The sequence below is a fragment of the Zootoca vivipara genome, chromosome 7 (genome assembly GCF_963506605.1).
Source record: "Zootoca vivipara chromosome 7, rZooViv1.1, whole genome shotgun sequence".
Taxonomy (NCBI): Eukaryota; Metazoa; Chordata; class Lepidosauria; order Squamata; family Lacertidae; genus Zootoca; species Zootoca vivipara.
Window position 1 is genome coordinate 69,671,728 of NC_083282.1, and position 18,697 is coordinate 69,690,424.

Sequence of the window (18,697 nt, forward strand, 5' to 3'; positions counted from 1 at the left end):
AGACAATTCTTGCAATTAATGCTTAGAAAGAAGGCGGCTGGAAAGTTTACTGGTAGTGAAAGACTGACACTGCAATGAGCAATAGGGGAGCCCATCACCAAATCTCTCCATTCCCTCTGGCAGAACAGCTTCTGTGATGAATTGCTGTGGTAAATCAATGATAATTCTATCTATCTATCTATCTATCTATCTATCTATATCTCAGCTAGCCTATCCAGACATTTTGTGCAGGATTCGGCTAAGTGGTTGTGAGCACCAAACAAGGTCCTCTCATACCAGGTATCCCCAAACTTTGGCCCTCCAGATGTTTTGGACTACAATTCCCATCATCCCTGACCACTGGTCCTGTTAGCTAGGGATCATGGGAGTTGTAGGCCAAAAAATCTGGAGGGCCGCAGTTTGGGGATGCCTTCTCATACAATGGGACCTCCCACTCTCCTTTCCTGGATGCTCCCCACATGCCCTAAATCTGCTCTGGAAGGCTGAGGACACGCCCAGAGCAGGTGATTCTTCTGCCCTCCCCCTAAATATGGGTTGGGGAGCCCTCCAGATCGGGCATCCCCAAACTGCGGCCCTCCAGATGTTTTGGCCTTCAACTCCCATGATCCCTAGCTAAGAGGACCCGTGGTCAGGGATGATGGGAATTGTAGTCCAAAACATCTGGAGGGCCAAAGTTTGGGGATGCCTGCTCCAGATCATAGTGGGGCAGTGCTGGAGGAGAGTATCTAGAGTGGAGGAAGAAGCACCAAAAGGTTAGAGCAGGCATAGGCAAACTCTGGCCCTCCAGATCTTTTGGAACTACAATTCCCATCATCCCTAGCTAACAGGACCAGTGGTCAGGGATGATGGGAAATGTAGTCTCAAAAACATCTGGAGGGCCGGAGTTTGCCTATGCCTGGGCTAGAGACTGGGCCCTTATTCAGGGACACCAATGAGCACCAAGAACCTGTAGGCATTGGACTGGTGATCCCTAACACATAGGTTCTATTCTGACCTTCAAATCAGGAACACACATAGGTGGGAGGTGGGGTCTACTATGAACTGGATGTGAACTTGGTACACGGAATTCAAACTGAGGACGCGTTTTACTCCTGCCCCCTAAAGTGTTTGCTTTTAGACTGTGTTAGCGTGAGTGGAAGCTGGTCCGTTAGGGCAAATGGGCCACTGGGCGGCCACCAACCTCAACTTGTCCTTAGCCAGCCCCCATGTTCCTGCCTTCTTATTTAAAGCCACTCCGGGGGTGGCACTGACTGCCAGCTTTAGGAGTACTGCCCTCCCAGAACTTGAGAGAGGACAAAACCAAAATAAGTTGGCTCTGGTGGTCATTAGCTGTTTCGATGCCGTACCTCTTCTTCGTATTATGCAGCATGCAGGCACTTTAAAGACTCGAGCACACTTTATTGCGTGAAAATATTAAATGTTTCAGCAGATCTCCAAGGATGTTAAGGTATCCGGAAGGCTGGTTTAAACACACACACACACACACACACAGCTTTCCCCACATTTGAGACAGGGACTGTCAGCTCATTCAGCATTTGAAATAATTGCTGGGAAAGTACCTTTTAATTTTTGTGTGCTTAAATTGGCCTATTGAAACAGCTGTCACATTCAGATGAGCGTCCTCGGCTGCTATAAATTAACCCTCCATCCGAGGCACCTCTGTTCCTTCTTTCCCCCTTGCCTAGAGAAATTTCAGAGATGTCAGTCGCCCATTCAACTTGGGAGGATTCTGTGACACAAGCGAGTGCAGACTCTTTGTTCCCAAGCCCCAGGGGGCCACAAAGCCCTTCAAGCTGAAGTTGATGAACGCCACTGGAAGCTGGAGATAAGCTCCACTGGGAAGCCAGCATGCTCAGCCCTGGCACCTGAATAGCAATGCCTCGGTGGGGCGACCTATTTCTGCGAGCTCCTGAGCCCCGCTGCCAGTCTTTGCAGCTCATATTTATGCAAAACCGTCCATGCAAATTAATCAGGCAGTCCCCCTGCAGGGACAAGGAGAGGAGCACGCAGCAGAGAAATCCAAAACCATCATTTTGGGAATTTAAACATATATCAGCTTCCCATATTGACCAAGCTATCCTGTTTAGAAATACTCCAGGTAACTGCTGCGTGACTCCTTTACCAATTCTTAATGAGGTCTCTGTGGTCAACAACATGCTAATTATGTCATAGGATGATATTGAGTGGAAGATCCCCCAGGCATGCTCTGTTAACTAATTTCCTAGTAAAAAACAAAACAAAGCCCGTATCTGTAGGAAAGAGCAAAGGCTAGCTTTAATTGTCCTAAAGGCTGAAAAGGGCTAGTGTTAATTATATCAATAAGAGAAAAAGAACAAGGATCAACAAGAGCCAAGGTAAAATGCTTACACCCTAAATTAAAATTAGAGAAGGCTAAAATGCATAGTGCTTTTAATGCAAAGGACCTATTTTAAATGAGCTTTTAAATGCATATTTTAACGGTTTCAAGATTAGTATTTGCTATTCCACAATTGCTTTTTTTTTAAGATTGTACAATTTTTCAGGATTTGAATAGTACATTTGGATTGGCTGTTACCTCATACAGTGAGAAAATAAGGCGTCAGAGAATGTGCCTGGAAATGGTAACAATGGACAGGAAAATGGTTTAGGGCAACATTAATTCCAGCCCTACTGCTGGAATTCAGTGGAATATAGTTCCAAGTAAAGCATACTGGTACCTAAGTGCTGAACAGATGGACTCAGGATCTTATCAGATGAGACAAAGGAGACCTGTAATCCCGTCTTCCATCTCTGGTTGTGTGTGTGTTGGAGGGTGGGGGGATGTCAGATAACAGAATCATAGCATCACAGAATTGTAAAATGAAGGGATTGCCGAAGGTCATCTAATCTAACCCTATGCAACACAGGAATCTCATGGCTCTGGGAGAATAGGTGCTTAACTCTTTCCTCCAGGGCCATTTTCCTGATCACCCCCACCCCACTTCTAGCTGTCACATCAAGCCAAGAGAGATAGACATTGTGTCTAATGAGCCTAATAGCAGTTTTGACACGAAGGGGCAATTTATTCATTTTTAAATGAGAGAACAATCCAAACCTAAATTGCACCTTCTTGCCACAAGCACCACTTGCAAAATTGTTTATTAAAAAAAATTGTAGCAGCTGTTTCGGCAAGCAAGCAAATAAAATAGCATTAGAAAAACAGAATATTTGATCATAGAGTTTTGCCAACTCATCTAGTTAGCATAGTTCAAATGGGACGCTATGGGTCAAAGGGGAGGACACTCTTGTGTTCAGATGCTGTTTGTGGGTTTCCCCACATGCATCTCTGGTTGACCACTGTGAGAACAGGATGGTGGACTCGGCCTGATCCAGTAGACTCTTCTTATGCTCTCAAGAGCAAAACAGGAATAAATTGTTAAGAAAAAGCCAGATGGAGAAATAAGACTTTGTCTGGTGGTTAAAGCTGTAAATCACTCAGAAGGAAAATTAGCAATTTACATTTCTGTCCAATTGCATGTCTGACAAAAGTTGATTGATTCAAAATCTGACAGGGAAAATAGAAATGAATGCCCCCCCCTCCCTCACACTTTCCTAACTGTGAGATGTCATCACATCACTGTGACAGAGAGGCATTTTCATTATGGGGGCGGGGGGAGAGAGCCCTAAACCCACCTGACTTTTATCTTTACATTGGCAGGCTCGTGAGGTGAAAAGTAGTTTCCCTTTTTAATAAAAAAAATGCAAGATTAACATGTCAAACAATTTTGGTAAATTGACAGAAATAACATATTTCTACTCCTGCAGCAACAAAAATGTATGAAGAAAATTGTCCCATATTAAGGTCCCTTTACGATGGGATTGTTTACGCCACCTGTGTTCGCCACTTAGCTTCCATCCTAGAACTCTATGTGCTGTTTAGAGTTTCTAGGCAGCCCTGTTTAGGGAAGGTTGTAATCTTTGAAGTTTTATATTGTTTTTAGTGTTCTGTTGGGAGCCGCCCAGAGTGGTTGGGGAAACCCAGCCAGATGGGCAGGGTATTTACAGTATGTATGTATGAATAAATAATAATTCCATCTAGGCACTGGTTATATCAATCTTCTCCAGGCTGCTGCCTTCAGTTTTGGACCACAGCTGAGGCTTACTCTCAGGTATGTATAGGGCTGCTGCATTACCTGCCCACACTCAAGACATTGAGGTCTTTGACCTCCCCTTTTCAATATGCATCTCAAAGTTTCCAACCCTGGTCATTCAGCAGACCACTTCAAGCACCTGAAATAGCTTCAATCTCACCACTGATTGAACCCTACACGATGCCTCTTTCGAGTCCTGTCACTCAGGAGAAGGCAGGTTTGTGCGCCACCCTGATGTTTTATATTGTGATTGTGGTGATTATAAAAGTGTCCATAAGAGGCTTCATGGATCAAATCTGTAAGACAAGACAAAGAGTTATTCATATCCACAAGGTTCTCTGGCCCCTAAATTATTGAAAAATCCCCTTTTCTTTGGGCTTAAGATTTTTTTATTAAATGTTTCCCATAATGCAGTATGATTACAACTACCAAAGATGCGAAGTGAAGAAAGGAAGGAAAGGGTGATAGAAATAAAGAAAGGAAAGAGAGAATAAAAAACCAATTAGCAAAAGATACAAAAGAACTTCCTATTTTTCCATCTGCCAGTTACATTAAAAAAAGTTTATTAAAAACCTTCAGTCCATACAAACATCCATCTTCTCCACTTTCTGTTAAACATTTATTTTTAAATCAAGAGGTCTCAGAATAATTTCCCTACAAAAAGTCCCAACTGTGATCACACACTATGGGAAAAAAACACCCCTTTTCCATAGTGATTGCAGATCTTAAGTCTTTGTGTTTTACTTTGTCAAGCCCCTGCTCACTGGCTGTAGGACATTGGGAATGGCTGGATCCTCCTTCTGACTTCTTGGTGGTTCAGTGCCTGCAAGGATTAGGGCTGGAAATACTACACAAGCAGGAACTGCTGAGCCACTGAAGGGGCAAACTGAAGGTGTGCAGCAAGAGCATGCAAACAGACACTCTGCATACATGCATGCAGTCAAGCCTTTGCTGTATCTTGGCGGCAGTGGTGCCATCAGGTCAGAATGCTAGCACAGGGCCCCCACTCAGTTGAGTGAGCCAGAGGACCCCCTCATATAACCATCAAGCCCAGAGTCTAAAATGGAAGCATTTAGTCCTAGTTTCTGCTAAGCACATTTTGTCACCGTGGCTGAACTGTGACATGTGCCTTAACTACGGTTTATCCAAACAAGCCAGGTTTTTAAACTGTGGTTTGACGCCGACTTGTTCACACAAGCCTTAGTTACTGGTAGCGACAGTTTGCCCTGGGTCAGACACAAAAACTAATTATAGTTGGGATGTTACACGCAACCCCAGATGATAAAAGCCACCCAACAGTGGTGGAGTTAGGTAAAGCTTTTCCTCCCAGCCATGCAGGAGAGTAGGTGAGCAGTCATGGGTATTTAATGAGAAGTTATGGCTTAAAATCTAAGCCTCAGGTTTACATCTGAACAAGGCTGTTATGTGTAATTATAGAGGTGAGTCATCCTGGATTAAGTTAGACTTGCCTTCTTATAACCGATTTCTGTGACTACTTTTATACATATGAAGGGACAGAAACTCAGGACTTTGCAGACCATGAATGTTAACTTATATTAATACTAAAGGATAGCACTTGAAAACTAGCTACACTTGGGTATGAAACAGACAAGATGGCAAGCAAGATAAAGAGCATTTCATCGCCATCACAGCCATGTCAGCAACCACCCAGAGCACACCTTTGCTAAAATATTTCACACACAGAAGACTTCAGGGACATTTTGTAGGAATACCTAACGCAGGAACATTTATTGTGTGCTGAACGCTAACACACAGGTTATCTTGTCAGATACACACACCAACTCTTGACGGAGCCTAACACAGTAGGGATTCTTATTTGAAATATGTACCAACATCCTGCACCTCAGAGAAAGCATTAAAAGATAACAGGCAGCGTGCTTGCTGCAGGCTGTTTTATAGCATTTTCATTGCTCTGAAGTAACAACAGGAAGTGCTTGTCTGTCCTGAGAGAGGACATAAGTAGAAAAGAAATAAGAACATTCCATGGAGCTTTTTAGTAATGGCTCAGACAGGAAAGTGCCATTGATTAAATATGAAATTTCTCTTTCATTTCACGTTTGCTCCCCCTGGACACTTCTATTGCTCTGGAAAGTGGTAAGGAAACCCTCCGCCAGGCTAAAGAAAGGCAGGGACAGAGTATAAAAGTGATGGAATGAAGGAAAGTGATAGGAATAATTCTAGTAACGCCACAGTAAAAGCAAAAGCTTGGAGATTTACAATGAATTACAACCCAAGTTGTGTAGGCTAACTCCATTTGCAGTGTTTATGAAATATCTCTACTCAGCATTGTTCAGTTCTGGCATGTATTAGAAGATGATGCACAAAGTCTCCTGAACACGGCAATCTGGCTTACCAGTTATGGAACTAAGGAAGCATGGAACTAAAGAATAAGCAAGTCAAGACTCAAATACCACTATGTCACATGTGGTTCTTCAACACAGGGAAGTGTGTCCATCAACAATCACACAGTGCAATCCTGCACATGTTAACAAAGAAGTACACTCCATTGTATTCAATGGAGTTTACTTCCAAGTAAGGGTATGAGATGGCAGTGACAAAAGAACTGAGCCACAGCGAGGTCAAAATGACTCGATCCAGCATAGAATCTAGATGTAATCTAGTCTGTATTTCCCAGAATTTTTATTTCCAGCAGGAAGGAAGTTGGTAGACTTTCTGGATTTCATAGTTCTGCCTCCGTGAAGGGAGGAGAAAATAGAAGTGTAGAACACAGAATCAAGTATGGTACAACAGTTCAAAATACTGCTTTAAAAACAAAACAGGAAAAGGGAAATTGCCATTCAGTCCACAAGCGCCCCTTCTGGAAGCTCAACTACTATGGGGGCATCGTCTTCTGGTTCAGCCTCAAAGTCCCACTTGAACTTCTTGGTTAGGTGGACTTTAAACCTCTCTGCCTTCTTTCTCAGAGTCCTGTCAACAGTTGGGCTGCAGGTATAGGAGAAGAAGACCTAGAAAAAAGGCAGTACAGTCCGTTAGTAGAATAGTACAGAAGGCACACTGGGTTGTATCCAATGCTAGCCCTACCCAGAGTAGACCCACCAAAGTTAATGAACATGACTAACTTGGGTCCATTAATTTCAATGGGCCTACTCTGAGTAAAACACCATTGGGCACAACCTGTTGTGTCCTGCAGGTGTCACTGGCTGTGATTTATCCAACACACATTTATCTTCGGAGTGGGAAGTCAGTCATCCACTAGAGCCCTCCACTTAAACAGCCTTTCTTTTCACAAGTTAAATTACAGACATTAATATTAAGCACACAAGATCTGCTGCAAATTAATTTGCAGTTTTGGAAAAGATGCCCAAGCCCTGCATGTCAAGACTTCATGTGAACAAGTATCATAGAAAGAAGCAGACTAGATTATTGTTGCCTGTTCCTCTTTTAGGGTTTTTGAACAGGGAGAAAGTCAGAGAGAGGAGAAACCTGACTGGACTGCATACTACTACTACTACTACTACTACTACTACTACTACTACTAAGTTTAAGAAGAACATGTCAAAGGTCAAATCCCAACCTAATATGCTCCTGCACCACAGAGGCACACACAAAAACCTGATACAAACCTAACCACAATTCACTTGAAAGGTTTAGAGTTATGACTTTGAGAAGCAACGGACTCAAGCCATGCTCAGTTATCCTTAATACTATGTTTTGGATGTTGAGAAGAAACAGAATTCTGACATGCTTGTACAGAAATAAAGATCTCAAACCATGTCAATTATAGCAATTCCTGGATAAATGGGAGCTGTTACAGGAAACCTTAGTCCATTAATAATTTCAGATTTACCCAATTTACTGGCGATCAATTAAGCCTCCAAAAATCTGTATATGAAAACATTTATGAAGGGGGAAATGTTTTAGATCGTGCACACATGCAGCCTTGTAAATAAGCCCACAAACGTTGCTAGGCTGCTACAAAGCAAGTAATGTGATTTCATACTGGCCCTCTTCCATGGCCAGCATAGAAGTGCAGATTAGTTTTTTAAAAAGCAAAAGCAAACTCTACCTTCTATCAAACAGGGTGTGAGTGTGCAGGTGGGTTAGAGCTAGACCCTTCTTCCATAGGGAAGAAGGAAATCAAGTAGGCTGGAAAAGTGACAGAGTAATCCATCCCTCCTCTACCACCCTGATAAGTCTACCTTGTGTCACCTATGCCAAATATGAGGTTGCCCATATGCCATAACAGGCACAATCTTAAAAGCCACATTCATAGAATCATGGAATTGTAGAGTTGGAAGGGATGGGGGGTCATCTAGTCCAGCCCCCTGCAATGCCCAGAATGGGGCTGGAACCCCCAACCCTGAGATTAAGAGTCTCATGGTCTACCAAGTGAGCTTCCCTGTTGTAGAAAACAGGAGGAGGAATGCCTCTAACACCTGCTGCCCACGATTTTTAAGCAAGTAACCGTTACTTTCAAATTATCTGGGTGAGACAATTTTCTTTTAAAAATAAAAGTATTCAAAAGGTTTCATAATCAGGTAATATGATTCATTATATTCATGAATAACTTGAGCCTTAGAATTAACCATAATTTTGAAAGGGCCACGCTCTCTCAAATTTAAATCTCTTAACTTTTCACACACAAGGGGATATTTCCTGTTACTTTTGACACATCACATGTGTGTTCGATTAGAAATCTCATCTCTAAGCTCATCTCTTCTGCCTGTGCTAAATTTGTTACACATAATTCATTTCCAAGGCAACCGACGGATAGCCAAAAGCAAAGACATTTCCATTGCAGGAACACGCAAAGGAGAAACTTTGTAATGCAGGAGGAAAGCTTGTGTTGTTGCTGCTGCTTTTTTATTATTTAAAAAAAGACCTACAGACAGCAGGAAAAAGCACAAAAAGATCATGGTGTGGTTCATTGCTCTGTGTCATTTGTCACCTTGTTTGGCATAATGTGAAGTGCCTTCTCCTACTAAAGTCTTTATATTACAAAGTAATCTGGACATTAGAAAACAAAAACCTTTATTTTTGTTTTGTTTTACTCCCTTTACCAGCACAGTAATTGACACATGAAAATGAAGTGTCCAGTCACTGGATTTTGGGGGGGAAAATCAGCCAGGTACTACTGGGATACCAAAAGCTAGCAAATATTAAAAGGTGGTCCCATAAGAAAAATGTGGAAAAAAACCACTAAAACACTTAAAGCAATGCCGTTGCAAGGCCAACCAAAATGTTACAAAATAATATGTAAGTTCTGATTTTCCCAGAAATCTTCATCAGGCAAGATGGCAAGAAACAAGGGAGTTGGAGAGCAGAAGAGGAGAGAGACAGAAACACTTTGGGCCACTGTTTAAGCCATCCACACAGCTGCACCTGGTTTGGAAGGTACCAGGTATTTAAATGAGCCCCTCCCCCTTTTATGCACTATGCTGGGCAGAAATAAAGTTGCATTGTGGTCTCTTGAGAAGGAGAAACACATAATGACTGAGTCCCCATCTCCAGAAATAAAGTAACCTGCTACTAATCAGTTCAGTTCATTTAATGATTAAGCAATATTTTTTTCTGTCTGCTAGGCAACGCTGACAGGTTGTTTTTTGCATGTGAAGAAGAGTTTGGCATGTGGCACAGAGTCTGTAACTAATATATCTGTATCTATATATGAAAAATAAATCAAAATTTCTAGCCCACATGACTGTGAAGACATGTTTAAAAACACTTAGGACAGTTCCAGATTCCAATGTTCAAAGGCCCTATTTGACATGCTCCTTGTCCACAGATTCTGTCCTGCACAAAGAACCCCACAGTGCCTCAAGTGCTTATCTTCCCCTCCTGCCATTCTAATTTATATGGCCTCACACAAGACACAAAGTCTTTATTTTCTTTATCTGTCATTCATGTAAGAATTCCTTTTTTAAAAAGCCAATATTAATGCATTTCCATTTTTTTAAAAGCCAATGTTAATGTATTTCCAATTTAGTAACACAGTATTCAGTCTCAACTGGCATTACCTTCTTTGGCCAGAATTTCTAATTTCAGCCCAAACTAAAGCACTATTATTAAGAAGAATGCTGCACCTAAAGCTCAGCTGAATATTTTGTGCTAACTGCAAGAGGTACAAGATGATCTGTTCCCCAGTTATAATAACAAGGGTGGCTTGCCTAACAAGGTGAAAAGACACAAAACCTAACATTGTTACTCGGCAATCACGCTTTCAACAAGTCCTCTGACATCCGGAAAGCTCTATGTTTCGACCAGCCATAAAAGTGATAAGAGGAAAGCACAGCATACCTGTCACTAAAATAAGGAAATGGTTCTGCTGGAATTCTGTCTGAGAAAAATTGCTATTAACATTTATGAATGTAACACCTCCCAACCATCAGTGAGCACTGAAAGCCTGAGATAAATGAGTAAATGCGTATCACACAGCTGCATTCTAAGTCATGGGAATGCTCTACAAATAATCCCTGTAACTGACATTGCAGTCAAAGTAGCATTTATACATATGTCCCCATAAGGAGGAGGAAGTAAATTAAAGCCTCGCTAGTTGTGTGGGGACAAAAAAGTACAAAAACAGCGTCACACTTCTTGCTTGCAAGCAAGCACACAGGAATCTTTCCCACCTTGCAATTTTATTACCTATATACCTCTCTCTTGTGATTTCAGAGTTATCTATCATATTCAGACAATACTCCTGCAACATATGTTAGTTAGGCCAAGAAATGGTGAATGACCAGGGTCACCCAGGGAGCTTTATGGCTGAGCAAGGATCTGAAGCCTTAGGGTGGTATTGAGCTAAGTTTTACTCACAGAAGTCTCATTGAAGAAATTTAATTAACTTAGGCATGTTCATTCATTACAATGAGTCTATGAGCAAAGCTTAGTTGAATACCACCTCTGATGTCCAATGCAGCATACTGTTTTAGACAGATAGCAAAATGATGACATGAAAACTCAAACTGTCTTCTGCAAGGTTAGCTTCCCTGAAGGCCCTCAAAGCAAGCTTTCATCAGGAAGCAGCAGCACAATGTAATTTTCTTGGGTCTTGCAGACAAGCATATACACAAATGAGCTAATGGGATACTTGAATATCGGGAACTGCCACCTGCTGTCAACAACTCTTGTTTACAACTATCATAAAGGAACTAGGAGATGCTTCCTCCAGCTGCCTTGTGTGTGTGTTTTTTTTAAAAAAAATGTACTGCTTCTGTTCGGCTTCAAAGCTGGAAAGAAACAATTATCATTATTATACAGCCTGATTGAATTTCAATTTGTTGACAAGAGTGTTGTCAGTCCTACAGAATGAATGACACACAACAGCTAAATTCTATGGCCGGGATCCAAGAGGCCACGCTCAATCTTTCATGCACAGATGCAGGCTTTCAGCGCTCTTTCCTACAGCAGCGCCTCCTCCCCTGCACAAAAAGCTGATCCCGAATGCCTACAAGCCTTCTGCAGTAGCAATGGTTGAGACATGGAGGGATGCTGATAGATGGGAAGAGTGACTGCCACCCTTCTGTGATCATATAGAGAGGAACTGTGCATGTACTTTGGCATCCTGGTCCTCCGGAACAAATGCAGCACTCACCATCTTGCTTTATTTTATTGCTGTTCTGAGTAAATTTTCCAGAACAAAGTCTATAAGGAGTCTGCCAGGACAAAGCCTGAAAGGCGAAAGGCAGAAATCAGAGAAAGCTGCGGTATCTCATTCACTGGAGATGCTCAGGCAAAGGCTAGACAGGCACCTGAAACGGATGCCTTAGGCATGGGGTTTTCTTCCTTCCTTAGGGTTAGATCCTTCCTTTGCATTATATTTAAAGTAGCTGGCAAAATCACCACTATGTGAGCAACACGAATGCATGGAGTATGGGAAAGCAAGAAGAACTTGAGCTCTTAATGCAGGATGGAAAATATAACCTAATGTGCATTACTGAAACCTGGTGGGATGTGACTCATGACTGGAAGGTAGAAATTGTGGGGTACAGCCTACTAAAGAAGGAACAGTTCAAACAGGGAGGAGCAGTAGCATCTTCAAACAGTACCAAAACCAGCTCCCTTACCTGCAAGGTGTTAGTTAAAAAGTTGTCCTGGGAAACAATGTCCACAAAGAAGTCCGCTGGGATTTCACCGAGCTGATGGTACAGGACTGAAATAAGGTTAACGAACAGGGACTGATGCTTCACTATGGCATCCTCTGACCTGCATAAGAGATTCAGGAGTTTCTTCCAGTGCTCAAAGGCATCATATACATTCCCAATCAAGAAGCAGATGAAGGCAAACTGCAGTTCCCCTGAAAAGGTCACACACACAAAAACCAAGAAAAAAACAAGAAGGTGTTTGTTTAGCTTCAATTCTGGTAGCATAACAAAAGGGTACACTGCTTTTATAATTTATTTAACTATTTTTATAACACCATTCATACTCGGAGGAAAATTTACAAAAACAATAATACAGTTAAAAAGTGAACACAAAAAAACCCCATAATAAACTAAAAGCCACAATATCATAAAAGCAGCATAAAGCAGTCAGCAGGATTGAAATGGTGTATTAAAATACCAGGAAAATACTTTTTCAGGCATCAAAAGGACAATAAGGTAGGTGCCAGCAAATGTCTCTGAAAAGAGCATTTCACAACTGGGATACCACCACCATGAAGTTCCTCTCTCTATAGCCAGCCAGCCAGCTAACAGCAAGGGCATTAGAGCCTCTCTAATTAAGATCTTTACATGAAAGCCTTGGCTATAATATGAAGCATATCTGCATAACCTATGAACACAGCCCAACTGCAATGTATGGTGGCCCACTAGGGCTTCAATAAACCTGCTTTGGGTGCATGCCTAGAACTTCAAAGAAAAAGAGGGTTATATATTTGGCATACCCACAAGGTAAGCTCCACAACGGTATCTTCACTGGCAGAGAAAGCTTGTGGAAAAAAACCACATCAGGGTACAGGAGGCTGTATACTTACTGGATTAGGCACTTGAGGAGAGTTATCTCATGGTTTGGCTCTGACATGAGCCACATTTGGCAAAAAGATTAGCCACCACAGTTGTTGGGAGTATGGGAACTTTTGAGTTCCCATAATTTACCTACCTTTCCTCATGTAACGACATTGTCTGATTAAGTTTCTATACAGTTTAATGGCGTGCATGCTTATACTCCGATTTTCTGCATAATTTCTATTACTGTATTGGCAATTGCTGGTATCGGGCTCAGAATGAGTCCCAGCATTTAAACAGAGGTCCACAAATACTGGCTTAGCTGTTGTTTGTACCCAACCTCTCTAAGGCCCACCAGAATGTGCAGAATGCTTGAGGGGCAGGGATTTCTCCCACTTCTCCTGAGGGATGGAGAAGATAAGAAAGAGCAGAAGAGGCTTCTTAGCTTTGACACGTCAGAAACTGTGGTCATTTTTATCCCTAAAGGGTCGGGGCAGGGCCGTCTTAAGCATGCCTGGCGCCCTGGCGCGACGGATCCCTCTGGCGCCACCCCGCCCCATTTCCCGGTGCGGCGGTCGGTCGGTCACAGCACGGCTGCCGCCTGGAGGGCCAGCGCCCTGCGCCATCCAGCCTAGCCACCCCCTCTTGTGACGCCCCTGCGCATGGCGGAGGTGGCCCCAGGCCCGCGCGCCTCCGGAGAGCGGCCTGAACAGCTGAGAGGTGCACCTAGGGCTGCATCTGGAGGCCTGGGGCGGCCTCCGCCGCGCCTCTAGGCGGGCGCAGCGGCGCCCCTGGTGGCCTGGCACCCTGCGCCACCAGACCCGGACCTAGAGACGGCCCTGGGTCAGGGGCACTTAAGCTCTAAAACTGGATTTGTAGATGGCAACATGAAATGCAGATAAATCAGTAACAAAGGAAAAACTTAAACCTTGCAATGCATGAAAATCTTAATTATTTGCAGAAGTGGCTAAATTGCTTTCCTGTGGATAGTTTCAATACCAAATGTTTTATATTCTGTGAAAATTAGATACTGTACAAACAGAGGATTTTATTATAATTACTAAACTAATCTTGAGAAGGCTACTGTCATCCCAGCTTGATTTCATGGTTCTCTCCCCATGATATCTATAGGATTTATTCAAGAACATGCTCCCTAGGGTAGCACATGTCCACAGCTTTCCTTTGTTTCCAAGGGTGAGAGCTGATAATTAAGGTGCCACTACTGAGAGACAGCAGCCAATTGTCTCTAATAAGTAATTAAATAACAAATGCCTTACTTTTGAAATCTAGCAGAACCCTAGCTTTACCACTAGAGGTCACCAATATCACACGAGAAATTTTTGGTTTTTTTCCCCTGTGCAAACAGTTGTTTAGTGAGAAGGGGGTGCACCCTAACCAAATTTATCACTTAACCAGATATAAATGTTATAAGTGAAGTCAGATTTGTTATTACAAAGGGCTACTTCTCAGGTTGCTTCTGAACAGCATAGAAGCATTCATGAGCGGAAATGAACTGATATATTGATGACAGATGCAAGCACTGAAAAAAGCCCTGCATACCTCTTCAAAATGTAAGTATGCATTATGGTTCAGAAATTATGGTTCCAGACACATTTTGGCATGCAAATGGCACCTGAGAGATACTTTGATAGCAATGAGAAAAGCCATTCCTGTAAAAGCAGGTTAACTCACCAAGCACATCCTGGGAATTGCTGGCATACTGTTTATTGATCACCGTTTCCAGGGCATAGCTAAGGTCCATGCTATGCCTAGTAACTTCTTCAGGGGTAGCACCTTCAGGGTACATTTGCTTAGGAATTTCTGTAAACCTGATCTCAGTGCCAGCTTTCAGCTGCATTTTGGGCAGCCGGGCCAACCCCTCTGCATAGCTTTTGCACTCTGTGTCATACCGGGGCAGGTTCTGTTCAACACGATCTTTAGTAAACTTCCCAGGCAAAATAGGAAGCACTTCTGAAAAGGCACATATCTGTCCGCTTTCTGGCTGTAGTTTTTGCATCACAAATTCATTAATGAAATTAGTGAGGGAAATCCATTTTTTAAGAGTGTCATATGGGTAAGGACCGAGAAATTGGTCCATCTCCTGGAGGTTAGTCCTCATTGCTTCAGTCTCATTTTCAGAAGCTGGGGTAAGGTCTACTTCTTCCCTGATGGGGTCCCAGTGTAGCACCCGCAGATCACGCGGCTGCAAGTTCATAAAGAAGCCGGTGCGAGGGCCACTCTCTTTGCGATTGTTCTTATCAACAGAGCTGTAGTGAAGGAAATGAATACCAGGGGGTATCATCTTGACTCCACGGAACTTGGGGCCCACTTGCCAAGTGTTGTAGTCAATGCCAAACTCTGTTCCTTCTGGCACATTCAAAATGATGACTGTAGCACCCTCAAAAAAGAGCCGCTTTGCCAGGTCTTGATCTATCTGCATTTCTGCTGCTCCCTTGGTCACACCACAACCTTACAAAAAAATCTAGAAAAGAGCAAACAAACCTCATCTGAATACACTTTACAAGCATGATACATATACGACTAGGCTCTTGTTAGACTAGCCAGTGCCAAGCTTGATGGGCCACATTCCTGACCTATTATATAGAAGCCAGACAAAATAATTTTCCAACTGGATTTATCTTCACTGTCCATGGGACAGAAGTCACAACCACCTCCATCAGGAAACAAGACTCAAGTCCCAAAGTAAATAGGATTTAAACAACTTATGTGTGCATGCTTTCTGACTACGGTAGGCTTGAAGAGAAACTAGGAAGCTGCATTATAATGAGTCAGACCATTGGTCCAGCTAGCTCAGTACTGCAAGGAGACAGAGTCAGGGATAGGTCATCAATAAAAAAGCACAGTGGTTAACTCATTATTCAAGAAACCAAAACAGCACAGGCCCAGTGATCCCAGCAACTCTTCCTAGTAGATCTTGCTCCAATGAGGCAGTTGCAAGAACTGAAGGTCCTCACTTTTCCCCTGCTCTCTAAAGCTCCTCCTCTCCAGGGTCTTCCCCAAACAGTTGAAAACTGCATCAGCCCACAATCAATTTCTGCTCTGCTCTTTTCCTTTTCTCCTGTGTGTTTTTTTATGAGTCCGGAGGTGGGGGCTGGGGTGGGGAGGAGCTGGTCACAGTGGGAGGGGATGACTCCCTGGATTCTTCAGCAGCCTGCCTCAACTCTGCCTCTTAGGCAACCTCCTCTCTAGCCTCTGCTTCAGTCTCTGCCACAGCCTCTTCCTGCTCACTAAACCCTGTTACCTCTTCTGCTTCTGACACCTCCTCCACTCCCCTAACTCTTGAGTCTTCTTCCCCATGGGGTTCCTTGGGGGCTCCTCAGCTGGTGCCTCCCACCACTCTTCTGCATCCAACCAGTCCATGACATCTACACAGGCAGGAGGAGCCTCTCCCTGTTCTACTTGGGGAGATGCTACGAGTCGAACCTGGGACCTGACACATGGCAAAGCAGGTGCTCCAGAACTACAACTTGCCTTTGCAGTCAACAGGGGGGAGAACTTGTGGTAGAAGAGTTTCTGGCAACAGGGATTTAGTCGCATGAGACTCTCAATCTCAAGAGTCGTGGGTTCACGCCCCACGTTGGGCAAAAGATCCCTGCGTTAAAAAAGGGTTGGACTAGATGGCCCTCGTGGTCCCTTCCAGCTCATGCCTATCAATTCACTTCTGTGACCCTTCCCTCCGACAGCACCTCCTGTACCTTTAACTCCTGCCCAAGGAGCACAGGTTCCTCAGGTGACGCTTCGCCTTTATTGCTGCGGAAGCGGCACCCGCGGGCTTCTAGACTCCTCGCGCAGCTCTGTTAAAGTGAGAGCAGAGGCCTTGCCAGGGGTTGAAGGGAATAGAGAAGGGGAGCCTTAAGGGAAGATATTGGGGAAGTTTAGCCCGACAACTTCTAGAAATTCTACTACAACTTCTACAACAACTTCTAGAAATGACACCAAAGAAGGATGTTCTTCTCATTACAGGGGATTGGAATGCTAAAGTAGGGAATCAAGAGATAAAAGGAACAACTGGCAAGTTTGGCCTTGGAGTTCAAAATGAAGCAGGGCAAAGGCTAATAGAGTTCTGTCAAGAGAACAAGCTGGTCATCACAAACACTCTCTTCCAACAACACAAGAGACGACTCTACACATGGATATCACCAAATGGGCAGCATCGAAATCAGATTGATTATATTCTCTGCAGCCAAAGATGGAGAAGCTCTATACAGTCAGCAAAAACAAGACCTGGAGCTGACTGTAACTCAGATCATCAGCTTCTTATAGCAAAATTCCAGCTTAAACTGAAGAAAGTAGGAAAAACCACTGGGCCAGTAAGATACAATCTGAATCAAATCCCTTATGAATACACAGTGGAAGTGAGGAACAGGTTTAAGGATTTAGATTTGGTGGACAGAGTGCCTGAAGAACTATGGATGGAGGCTCGTAACATTATACAGGAGGCAGCAACGAAAACCATCCCAAGGAAAAGGAAATGCAAGAAAGCAAAATGGCTATCCAACGAGGCCTTACAAATAGCGGAGGAGAGGAGGCAAGCAAAATGCAAGGGAGATAGGGAAAGATACAGGAAACTGAATGCAGATTTCCAAAAAACAGCAAGGAGAGACAAGAGGGTCTTCTTAAATGAGCAATGCAAAGAAATAGAGGAAAACAATAGAATGGGGAAAACCAGAGATCTGTTCAAGAAAATTGGAGATATGAAAGGAACATTTCGTACAAAGATTACCATAATCAAGGACAAAAGTGGTAAGGACCTAACAGAAGCAGAAGACATCAAGAAGAGGTGGCAAGAATACACAGAGGAATTATACCAGAAAGATATGGAGGTCTCATACACCCCAGGTAGTGTGGTTGCTGACCTTGAGCCAGACATCTTGGAGAGTGAAGTCAAATGGGCCTTAGAAAGCACTGCTAATAACAAGGCCAGTGGAAGTGATGATATTCCAGCTGAACTATTTAAAATTTTAAAAGATGATGCTGTTAAGGTGCTACACCCAATATGCCAGCAAGTTTGGAAAACTCAGCAATGGCCAGAGGATTGGAGAAGATCAGTCTACATCCCAATTCCAAAGAAGGGCAGTGCCAAAGAATGCTCCAACTACCGCACAATTGCGCTCATTTCACACGCTAGCAAGGTTATGCTTAAAATTCTACAAGGCAGGCTTAGGCAGTATGTGGATCGAGAACTCCCAGAAGTGCAAGCTGGATTTCGAAAGGGCAGAGGAACCAGAGACCAAATAGCAAACATGCGCTGGATTATGGAGAAAGCTAGAGAGTTCCAGAAAAACGTCTACTTCTGCTTCATTGACTATGCAAAAGCCTTTGACTGTGTCGACCACAGCAAACTATGGCAAGTTCTTCTTCACCTCTTCACCTTAGACTAAACGACTAAACAACAAAAACAAGGGAAGATATTGGGGAAGTTTAGCCCGGGCCCACCGTGTGGCCGCGAAGACGGAAAGGCAAGGAGCAGGAGATGCCACACCCGCCCGACGCAGCCCTCACCCACTTCTCACCTCCCTTCCGCGGCCCGAGGAAGGGAAGCGCAGCCGCCGAACTCGAGGAACTCTCGCCGCGCCCAGCAAGGCCCCAGCGAACCCCTGGAAACACTTGTCAGCAACTTCCGGCAACTTCCGGCAACGG

At 43.5% G+C, this 18,697-nt stretch overlaps 1 protein-coding gene across 2 annotated transcripts; it reads right to left on the minus strand.

Annotated features, from left to right (window-relative positions):
- Nucleotides 1-694: 694 nt before the first annotated feature.
- Nucleotides 695-18,695, minus strand: AAR2 (AAR2 splicing factor). Of its 2 annotated transcripts, none has more exons than XM_035121910.2 (4): nucleotides 18,571-18,695; nucleotides 14,729-15,518; nucleotides 12,158-12,387; nucleotides 695-7,096 (listed from the first exon to the last, which is right to left on the minus strand). In XM_035121910.2, the coding sequence occupies exons 2-4, from the start codon at nucleotides 15,474-15,476 to the stop codon at nucleotides 6,929-6,931; spliced, it is 1,146 nt and encodes a 381-aa protein (XP_034977801.2). In that variant the 5' UTR covers nucleotides 15,477-15,518; nucleotides 18,571-18,695; the 3' UTR covers nucleotides 695-6,928. The 2 variants fall into 2 exon arrangements, with proteins under 2 accessions (XP_034977801.2, XP_034977803.2); XM_035121912.2 differs by having other exon boundaries at nucleotides 18,560-18,669.
- Nucleotides 18,696-18,697: the final 2 nt, after the last annotated feature.